Consider the following 11,631-nt stretch of genomic DNA (forward strand, 5'->3'; position numbering starts at 1 on the left):
AAAAAAAAAAAAAATTAACGCGGAAAAAAAAATCTAGTTCAGAATTATAAATAGCACAAATTGCAAAACTGAAGCTTTGAAACATGGAATAAAAAGATTTTGTTACAGCCCAGAACTACACACAGCTATAAAACAATGACGATAAAATATTCTTTATTTCTTCATTTACATTATAAAGTAATTCTAAAGAACTGCTTTTCTATTCAACAAAAGCTCAAGATAATAAAAATAAACAAGGAAAAATGCTGTTCCTTTATAGTCTATTTTTTTTCAAAATCAGAATTCATTATACCTTTATTATAATCATGCTTGTTTGTCAAAGGAAAGTCCAAGGACCAAATACTTAAGGCTTCATGAGGGCTGTTGAGGGGAGGCAAACCAACAGTGAGTCAAGACAAACCGACCCACCAGCACACACACACACACACACACCCCATCCACCATCACACACATGCCCATACACAGCTGCGCTCATCACATGCACACCAAATAAATCTGTGAACCCATATCCTTATACAGCCACATTCATACAGAGTTATTACACTTCTTTAAAGTTACAGCAGTACAGTAGATAAGCCAGTGTACAATAAAATAAGCAATTCACCTGCTGTTTCACCTTTTTGACTTTTTTTCTTTTAAAAAGTCTTCAATTTAACCACAAATGATCTTGCAAGTGATCAATTTGGTCAATTCAAGCACACTTCACAAAAGAATCAGTAGCAACTACTTTACATTATTATAAAGGATGAACTAGAAAACGCAGGATCATAAACCCTAGATTTGGTACATAGTTAGCTTCTACATCATAATATTAGCAACAAGCCTACAGACACCACCTTCAGTAGTATGTTTAGTCTCGCAAACCCACTTACAGCTATACCACATATGACCCACCTGAAACTGCACAACTCATCTATACAATTCAAGTAGTAGTTTCTCATATGTTAAGAAATAAAGGGAGTATAATGATCAGGTAAAACAAAAATGGCACAGCTTTAACATTAAAACATCTGTAGCTTTTCTCCTTTGGCCTTACCAGCGTTAAAGAGAAAAGACAGAATCTTTCACAATCATTATACAAAACTTCACTCACATTAGTGACTCAGAATGCAAAATGACACCTGATTTGTTGCATCACTGAAAGACTGTAAAAGAGGTTTTATACATGTATGCGGTTCCTGTCATTTAAGTTTCCTGCTGCTCACAAAGCATCTAGCAAAACGAGTTGATGTTTCAACCTTTCACAAGCCTAAAGCAGTTCAAATTTCACACATAAATCCATAAAGCCCATAACAAATCCATTTGATTTCTAAACATTTAGAAAAACAGGTGCCCTGTGTTACAGGAACACATGACAAGAGCTTTCACCTAGGAACAGTCTGAAGGGATCAGTGACTGGCATATTCCTGCATAGCTCAGACACTGAAGAAAGAAAGAAAGGGCGAAGAATGTGTCATGCTGAAGAGGGAAGTGCTCAGAGTCTGTCAGCCATTTTGATGTTATAAGACAAGCTCAAAACGAAGATCTCTCAAATGAAAGCATGTCGGTTGTCCAATGAACAGAAGGCCTGGTGCCCTCAGTTTAGAAGTGATCTATTTCACAAGACACCTTTAATAAAGTAAGCACTAACACAAGAAAGACGTTCATAAATAACCCAGGAGCACTTGAGATCTGGGCACCTAGAGATAGACATGACAGAATTGGAAGAAAAAACAAAACAAAACAAAATTCCCTTTAGTGCCTTAAAGCACTTGTTAAAAGAAAAAAAAAATTGATCACTTGCAAGATTAATAACACAAAACTCTGCTCTTCCTTAGACATATTTGTATTGTTGTTTTTTCTTTGTTTTCATCAACAATCATCCATGAGGTTTTGAGCTCATTTAGTTCCTCTTGTAATGTAATTTCATTAAGACTAACAGGAGGTGTCGAGGACACGCGCGTGTGTGGCTGACTTCACTGAGGAGAGACTGTGTCTGAGGCTTGTGGGCTGAAGCTTATCTGTACCCTGGGTGCTGGCCTTGCGTCTCGGAGTGGGGGACCACTACCCGGCCCATAGGGGGTGGCCTGTGCATTTTCCCCATCAGGATGAGATTCTGATCTCGGAAGCAGGGCATCTGGAAGTCCCCTCCCATGCAATCTGCCGTTTGCATCAGATTAGGCTGCCCTATTAAGGCACCTCCTACTAATCGGTAATGGGCCGCTCCTCCCGTGGGGGCACAGTCCATCGCTGGGGTGGGGTTGGTATTGCCTGTGCCAGTGCCATGGAAGGGCACCGGGAGGTCCTGTGAGCCGGAACTGTCGCTGTTCGGCGTGGGAAGAAAACTACCCCACACCGGTGGCTGGTGGTAGTACTGCCCGTTGGTGTAGTGTGTCACCGCACCTGGGGGCATTGCATTGATGCTGTTGTTAGCAAGTGGCGGCGAGGGGCTGGAGGGTTTCATGGCATAAGGCTGCCCCATGCCCATTTCTGGGGGATAGGTAATGCCCTTGCAAGGGAGGCCAGGGTCACGATTCGGGGGTTGGCAGGGGTGTCTGCCCCCTTCCGAGATGTGTTGCAGGTGAGCAAGCTGATGCTGAGTCCAGGACCTCATCTGCGGCTGTTGGGGATTTCGCTGTGGTTGATGGCTTTGATGCTGTAGGTGCTGTTGTTTTATATCGCTGTGATACACATGGTTCATTGTGGCCATGTTATGTGGAGGCATCGCACTCACTGGCGCAGAAGCAGTCACTTTATCAGGAGGTCCAATAGCACACGATGGATGCATGAGGCCGGGAGCAAGTGCATTAGGGTTTCCCGCATAAACCGAGACTCGAGAACTGGCGTTGATGAGTAGATTTCGGCTAATGGGACTGGGGTTGGCGATCTGCCCTTCACACATTGACGTGGCACTGGCTCCCTGAGCCCTAGCCTGGCAGAACTGGCTTATCTGGTGCACTATGCTGTTTAAGTCTGCCTGACGTCCCTGGTGGAGCCCCCCGGCCATGGACAATGGAATGGTTGAGGTAGAAACAGTCACGTTAGGAGGGGCATCTGCAACCGGTAACTTCCGAGGACCCACCTGCAGGCTTGCAGGGGGGTTCTGTAGGTGCTGCTGAGGAAGCAGGATTGCTGAAGGTTGGTGGGCACCAGGGTGGCCTAAAGAAGGCGTGTGGGACAGAGTCTGGGGCCTCGGAAGGCCCTGGGGCTGCTGTGGCATGGAGGAGGAAGGTCGGTGTCCGAGTCCTTGGTGTGGAGGCCCAGGCTGTTGCAAAGTTTGGAGATTCTGAGGGTGTGGAGGAAGCCCCTGCGGATTCTGGGACACTCTCGGAGGTCCCTGTGATGGGTGGTGCAGGTTTAAAGTGCTGGCCGAGGTGGCTGCATAAGGGGTGCTGGCAGCATTCATAATCACCTCCGGGTGCAGACGTGCCCGTGTGCCGTTGAAGTCCTTGATGACACCCTTGACTAGGGGCACTTTAACGATGGCAAGGAGACCGGTTTTGGCAGTGGCCTGAGAGGAGGGGTAGGGACTATATCGGGGGCCAGCGGTGTCAAGTCCGTTGACTGTGCGGCGAACGTGGTTCCACTGAGGGACTTTGACGCTGTTGGGGAAGATCTTGATGGTGAGTGGATTGTTGGCAACCTTTTTAGCATAAGCATCCAATTCCGCAGTGGTTGGATACTGAGCAGATCTCATCCTTTGTGGAGTGTCCCCTATATGTAGCAAAAAGGGACAAAAAGGAAGAAAAACAACAACAAATTATGCCTTGAAAAATTTGTACACAGTTTTTGTACTCCAAATTTTGTACACAAAGCAGGGCAAGTACGAGAATGGAGACAAAGTGAGGAACAGATATATTCTGGAGGAAAATGGTAAAAAGAGGCCTTGGAAAATGCATTAGTACATCTTAATTTTACACATATATTACCATTCAAATGTATGGGGTCAGTTTTTTTTTTTTAAGAAATTGATAATTTGATTCAACAAGAATGGATTAAAATGATCAAAAGTGACAGCAAAGAAATTTATAATGTTACAAAAGTTTTCCATTTCAAATTGTTCTTTTGAAATCTATATTCAAAGAATCCTTAAAAATGTATCAGGGATTCCACAATAATATTACACACAACAATTGTTTTCAATATTGACAACAATAAATGTTACTTGAGCACCAAAGCAGCATATTAAAATGATTTCTGAAGACTGAAGACTCATGTAATGGCTGCTGAAAATTCAGCTTTGCTATCACAGGAATAAATTGTAAAAATATCTTAAATGTATCAAAATAGAAAACAGTTATTTAAAATTACAAACAGTAATACAGTGGGAAATTTTTTTAAAATATTTTTGATCAAACAAATGCAGCCTTGGTAAGCATGAGAGCAAAATGGTAAGCAAAATCTTACTGACCCCAAACTTTTGAAAAGTAGTGTACATTATCAGTCAAAAGTTTAGAGCACACTTGACTGAATTTGTTTGTAGTGATCTTGAAATTAATCTTGAGATCTTTATTATTTAACATTTTTTGCTCACTACTCATTCCTATTCATTTCACTTTTTTTGACATCACTATTATTCTACAACATGAAAAATAGTAAAAAATATTCATAGGGCTTGTTATATTACTCAACCTCTTTCTTTAAAGGGGTCCTATTATGCTCTTTTACAAAGTCTTGATTTTGTTTTGGGGGTGTACTAGGACAGGCTCTCATACAAGGTTGTTCGAAAAACACATTATTTTTTCACATATTTTACATTATTACAACACCTCTCTCCCCAGTCTGGCATGAACGGCTCGAATAGTTCCTGTATCAAATGAAGGCCCGCCTTCTGAAATACGATATGTGCTGTGATTGGTTAGCTGGGCCAGTGTGTGCTGTGATTGGTTAACTGGGTCAGTGTGTGTTGTGATTGGTTAGCTGGGCCAGTTGTGATTGGTTAGCTGGGTTAGTGTGTGTTGTGATTGGCAGCACTCTGCGCCTGGTCGGGAAATGTCATGCCACTTACCATAGCCGCCTGCAAGCTTCAGTGTAAATATTGCGTCAAAATCAAATCAATTTGAGCGCGATTTAAACCCGGATGATTGTAACCACTCTAAGTTCGTCTGCCTTGGGAAAACTAGTGCGTCTCCGACATATTAGTGATAACACTCGCTGCCTTCTCTAGTGCAGCTCGACCAGGTCTCGTCCCATTCGTCGGTATTTGTGATATCACAAATCCCAGAAAATATGCGTTGTAGTCCAAACGAGTCGTTCGTTGTAGTTTTTGAAAAGTGATTTCTGTTAAACAAAATATCTCCTTTTGAAGTGGACTTTGAACTTTGTAACTTTGCAGATCTTTTTTATGCTCAAACAGCAACATTACAGACTAACTAAAGTTGAAAAAGTGAAAAAGCATAATAGGACCCCTTTAAGTAACAATATCTAGTGCACAAATGTACAAGTGACAACTCACTTTCTAAAAGAATTAACAGTAAGTGTTACTATAAATGTGGCATTTATAGCAATATTTATTTTGCTCTACAGTACAGAACACAGTCTTTACAGATTACAGACATTAAAAGCTCACTATCTGATTCAATCTGATTCTTAGGGGCAATTCATGCAAAACCTTATTTGACGTTTGTGTTTGGTGTTAAGTCACATGACAAACAGATGTAGGTGAATGTTCACTTTCTTACTTCCTCTCCATCACTACCAGATGTAACATGCTTCCTGTATGCCAGAGTGTGATCTGCTATAGCAGGGACCATTCTCTCTCTCTCTCTCACACACACACACACACACACACACACACACAGCCTGCCAGACAAAACCAATGACTGTTAAGTACGTCTGTTATATTTAACAACATCGCTGTGATGTGTCTGTGCTTTATTCGCTTACAGTTTCAGAGTGTGAATAAGAAATTAAAACCTGTCTGGCCCTGCCCCCCAAAATATAGCAACCATGTATGTCTGCGTGTAGTGTGTTAAGCATCTTAGCTTCACATGTTCTGTGCTCTAAATAAGCTGTCTAATTGGTGAGTCCTTTTATCAATCTGCCTTTCACACACATCTGTTCTTCTCTTCAGGATCACAGTAATGCTTTTAAAGGGGAACATAAAAGGGAAAAAAACATTAATGAGCTGAATTAATTATCTGGCTTTACATTCAGAAGTCTGCAGGTCTCTGCTCACAATATAAGCTCTTTTTCTGCACAATGCTGCTCTTCCTGAGTGTGACATCCTCACCTGCCAGGACACCTCTGATTCGATGGGTTGAGAATAGAGGAGAGCGGGTGAGAGACAGACAGAAAAACAAAGGGGAAAAGAAATTGAGGATAAGTGCTCTCTGTGAAGCTGCTGTCTGGCTGCTGAAAGGGGGTCTTTGTATAAAACAAGCTTTCATCACTTCAGGGGAGAAGAGAAAAGAGATAGAAAGGGATAGAGAGACCCACCTGCACTTCCCTTGCTCATACTGATATGGAGTTTACACACACACACACGCACACAGTATTAACATGCATTTCTATGCGTTCCTGGCCCCCTCATCCCTAATGAGAGGATAGACAGCCTGTGTACTGTGACTGAGCTCTTTCATCCAGCCTGAGTGGATTCAGACACTGCTCGCAGCCAGAGCATGTGAGCGGAGCGGAGTCCGCTCCGCTTCGCTCACATGCTCTGCTCGCAGCTCACATTGCCCCGACAAACACCCCAAACACTGAACAAACACCCAAGACTTCCCACCAAACACTCCATAACAAACACCATTTAACACTTATATAGTGACATCAAACAAAACCATAAAGAAAAAACACGTTAAAAATCTAGCTAAAAATAATTAAGGCTTGTTTTCCACACAGCTTTCACAAGAATACTGATATTTAAAAATTGTCATTTATATGCACCAATATAACAATAAACAGTAACATATACACTACCGTTTAAAAGTTTGGGGTCAGTAAGATTTTCTTTTTTCTAAATAAATTAATACTTCTATTCAGCAAGAATGCATTACATTGAAAAATTTATAATAAATACATTTATGTTATAAAGGATTTCTATTTCAAATAAATGTTGTTCTTTTGAACTTTCTATTCATCTAAGAATCCTGAAAAAATGTATTGCAGGTTTCACAAAAATATTAAGCAGCACACCTGCTTTCAACATTAATAATAATAAGAAATGTTTCATGGGCACCAAATCAGCATATTAGAATGATTTCTGAAGGATCATGTGACACTGAAGACTGGAGTAATGGCAGTTGAAAATTCAGCTTTGACATCAAAGGAATCAACTACATTTTAAACATATTCAAATCCAAAACAGTTATTTTAAATTGTCGTAATACTTCAAAATATTACTGTATTTTTATCAAATAAATGCAGCCTTCGTGAGCATAAGAAGTCTCATTAAAATATCCTACGTACCCCAAACCTTTAAACAGTAATGTACATAGTTAAACATTGACGTTAATGCCAAACGGACAGCGTAACATGCTATTGAAGATTAAATAAAAACATTCTAAAATGTTAACTTTTGTTCTAACACTCATAATTGTTGGTTGAGAGATGAAGGGCTTGCGAATCCAGTCTGATGCTGATACTTGGGAAAATGTAACCAATGGTATGAGTTTGGGACGGGAGTCAGTGGAAACATTGACATTGTTGCGGAAGACATTATTCTTTGGAAAACACTCATTATTTTTCCACTTACTTTTGATGCCACTAGTTTCTGGTTCAAAAATAACAAAATGTAATATACACTTATAGCCAAAAGCATTATCAAATACTGAATAACAAATGAACTAGGGCTGTCAACGTTAACGCGTTAACGCATGCGATTAATTTTACAATCCTTAACGCGTTAAAATAATTTAACGCAATTAACGCAAAATTATTGAAGCACAATTTCTATTCTAACCCTTTAACCCAATTTTGTAAACCAGGCTTATTACATCAGAGATTGCAGAGAGAACAGAGACTCGCGTTGCGTTTTCAGTGAATTATTCATTCCAGTGTGTTTCGCTTTAAAACACGAGCTTTGTCATATTCTGTGATTGTCACTGAAGAGGCGAGCCCTCACACATCACGCTGTGTGAAGTACAGACTGAACGAGTTGTCAACACATCCCACCGCTGTATGGCCAGATGAGACGCAAACTACGTTTTCTCGACTGGATAACCAGTCTCGCTAGTAAAATTTTGATAGATGAAGACTGCAATCAAGTTAAAGACGATTACGGTGGCGTACAGGAGTCGTACAGTAAGCACGCGTGAGTCCGTTATAATAATGCGTGTATGAGTGCTCTTGACACACTGATCTCACATTGTATTTAAGCACAGGCACAGACATTTCTGTACATTCACGTTGTTTCCACACACATGCACGATAATGTTTTGATTTGTCATGTGTATGTTGCTGTGTTTATTTATACTGAATGGATCCGTGTACTGTAGTAGATATATGCAGTCAGCAGGCGGTTGGTTTAGGGTTTTTTGGCATCTCCATGAGGTCCTGTTCAGTGTCGCAGCTTAAGTTCTCTAAAATGTAAAAAAGCTCTTTGCTGTTGCACTGTACACATACTATAAAATTCTGATTTTTTTTCTTTCATATGTGCTTATATGGGCTCCTTATATCATTTGGTTCTTTGGTGTCCTTTTGGAGTTTCTAAGTGTCCTTTTTTGGAAAGACATCAAAATTTATCTTGAAAAAAGCTTGCAGAAAATATAGATTTTTGAGAATCACTTTTAATCGATTGACAGCCCTAAAATGAACATGCGAAGGGGAAGATATATGTCTTTGTGAATTAATGTGAATATATGTCTTTCTAAAGCAAATCTGTGGAGCTTTATGGATTTCTGTGGGCAGTCTGCAACTAGCAAAACGTATTCTTACAAGCAAACACAAATTTCAACAGATACATATGCACATCTGTTCATGTTAATGACAGAGTACAGCCTCTTGTGAAATATTGGTGTTTGTTTGGTGCAAAGCAGGATATACAATCCTCAACTCCATCCACCAACACCTCACACAGCATTCAGCTGCCATGCCATTCACTCATCTGTCTTTCTCTGTTTTTCACACACATTCCCTCTCCCTCAGTGTGGGCTGTTGACTAAATAAAATGGCCCCTGACATTTCTTAGCTAAATAGCTTTCCTGCCAATCTCAGGCCAGGTCAGCTGCCTTCACCGGCTGCCCACATTTGCTCATCTCCTAAAGAGAGAGAAGAGAGAATGAGGAGAATCAGAGGAAGAGGAAGAGCCACGCTGGGCTCAATAAAATGAACCACCGCAGGACTAGATCAAGGAGCGAGGAAGAGCAGAGTCATTATGCGAATAACTCAGAAGGGAACGCTCTTTCTCTCTCTCACTCTATTCCCACGGCATCTCTCTCTCTCGGTCTATGCCATTCTCCCCTGTTGAGTGACATCCCAGGGGAGGCCGGCCGGTAATAATGAGGAGTAAAACTTGTTAGGATTAGACAACAACATACAGGTCGGCAGTCATGCAATCCATTTTGAGGACAGGAGAGTAGGGCAGAGGGAAAGTGATCATGTGACATTTGCACTTAGCATCTATGTAAATGTCTCAAGGGACTTTAACATCTCTAGAGCTCTGTGCCAGATCTGACTCACTTCTCTTCGAGATTTGTAATTAAAGGGAAAGTCCACCTAGAAATCATCAAACATTCTCTCATCATTTATCTGTTCCCAACTTATATGACTTTCTTAGACCTAACAGAGGATATCAACCAAAATGCTAAACCTGCTGTTTTCCCTACAAGTGAATAGTGACCGTGGCTGTCTCTGGGGCCCATCCACTTTCAATAAGTCCATTTATGTATTTCAAAAGTTTTACTTCAGTCTAACAAATCAAGCCATGTAAATGCTTTTTCAATTGAAATTGTAGTGGTCTCTTTTTTTGTAAAGTCAGACTAAAAGACTTGTGAATGTAGCTCAGCTTCATCCAGCAAGCAGCTCAAGTTTTCAACACTGATAGTAATAAGAATGTTTTTTTTAAAGCACCAAATCAGTATATTAGAATGATTTCTGAAGGATATGACACTGTAGACTGGAGTAATGGCTGCTGAAAATTCAGCTTTACAAAATTACAAAAATAGACTTAAAATATATTTAAAATATCTTCAAATAAAAACGTTACTTTAAATCGTCATATTTCACATATTACTGTTACAGTATTTCTGACAAATAATACACTCTCGGTGTGCATAAGAGATGAAAACATGGTAGTGTAAACATGCTGTATGAAAAAAAACAGCAGCTAGGACATTCTGCTTAACATCTGGTTTTGTGTCCAGAAAAGATTACTGAATGTTAATTTTTGTGTGAACTATCCCTTTAAAACAGTGTTTTTCCCCACTCACCTTTCCTCTCTCTCTCTCTCTCGCTCTCATCAGCAGTGATTTGAGGATCACAGTAATCAGCCAAACCCCAGGAGCCCCATTACAGACACACAGGGTTGTTACACAGCTATTGTCAGCCTTTTCTGTCTAAGTACACCATACACATCTCCTAACTGCCTTTTTCCCCTCCCCACAGACATTACACACACACACACACACACACTTTTAAACTCTCTTTAATCCGAGAGACTGCTGATCTGAGTGGGTGTTCTTATATTGTCTATATAGGGTTATTCCTCAAGGAGAAGCAAAGCCTCCTCTTTCTATTTATCTCTTTCTTCTCATCTAAAGCCATCTTTTCCTCCCTGCTCATCTCACCATCTTTTCAGCTTCCTTTGAACGAGTTCAGAGAGAGAATGCAACAGAAACCATTCTCTATTTAGACAAAAGACAGTCTTTTTTTGCCCCAATCTATGGCTTGCGTTCCTGCATTCCAAGGTATATTTTGGCTCTTCCTGTGTCTCCCGAGTTCCCTGAGGGAACCTGCGCCAGTGCCAGATGTGCTCCAGTAACATCAGGACCACAGCAGGGAGCACATGAATTTGAAGGGGCAGTTAATGACATGCCATGGGATGTTTAAACCACCGTATGCATCATTACATTACATGATAAGGCTTCTCTAAAATCTCTCAAATTGGGGGTTTAAAAAGTAGGGGGAATCTGGACTATGGGTTGTAACCATTTTAGCTGTTTAAAACTGAATTTAACTTTAATTTAATTTAAAGTTAAATTCAGTTTTAAACAGTTAATGACCTACATGTGTGTAAATAAACACAGTGCAGCCTTTGAAATTTGACAATCATACTAAGCCATATCACAATTGCAATTTTATTTTGATTAATCATCCAGCTCTACCTCGAGGTAAATGTTTTTCATGCCATTTTTAAGTGGAAATACAATTTAAATATATAAAATTGACAAAAGCCATATGATTCGAAGATCATATTGAAATAGTCTTTTTAGAAGACTTTAAGCAGTAAACACTTTTCAAACATGCAATTGTCTTAAAGGGGTCATATGATGTTGCTAAAAAGAACATTATTTTGTGTATTTGGTGTAATGAAATGTGTTTATGCGGTTTAAGGTTAAAAAAACATTATTTTCCACATACTGTACATTATTGTTTCTCCTCTATGCCCCGCCTTTCTGAAACGCGTCGATTTTTACAAAACTCATCGGTCTGAAAAACGAGGTGTGCTCTGATTGGCCAGCTATCCAATGCGTTGTGATTGGCCGAATACCT

At 40.2% G+C, this 11,631-nt stretch overlaps 1 protein-coding gene across 1 annotated transcript in view; it reads right to left on the reverse strand.

Moving 5' to 3' along the window:
• Positions 1-11,631, reverse strand: part of LOC107718349 (protein FAM222B-like) — a 14,134-nt gene continuing 2,503 nt past the window's right edge. The window contains exon 3 of the mRNA XM_016525395.1: positions 1-3,693. Within this exon, the coding sequence (XP_016380881.1) occupies positions 1,997-3,693 (1,697 nt within the window). The 3' untranslated portion in view covers positions 1-1,996. The remainder of the gene's footprint in view (positions 3,694-11,631) is intronic.

This window comes from Sinocyclocheilus rhinocerous, unplaced genomic scaffold (genome assembly GCF_001515625.1).
Source record: "Sinocyclocheilus rhinocerous isolate Xijiao unplaced genomic scaffold, SAMN03320098_v1.1 scaffold1565, whole genome shotgun sequence".
Taxonomy (NCBI): Eukaryota; Metazoa; Chordata; class Actinopteri; order Cypriniformes; family Cyprinidae; genus Sinocyclocheilus; species Sinocyclocheilus rhinocerous.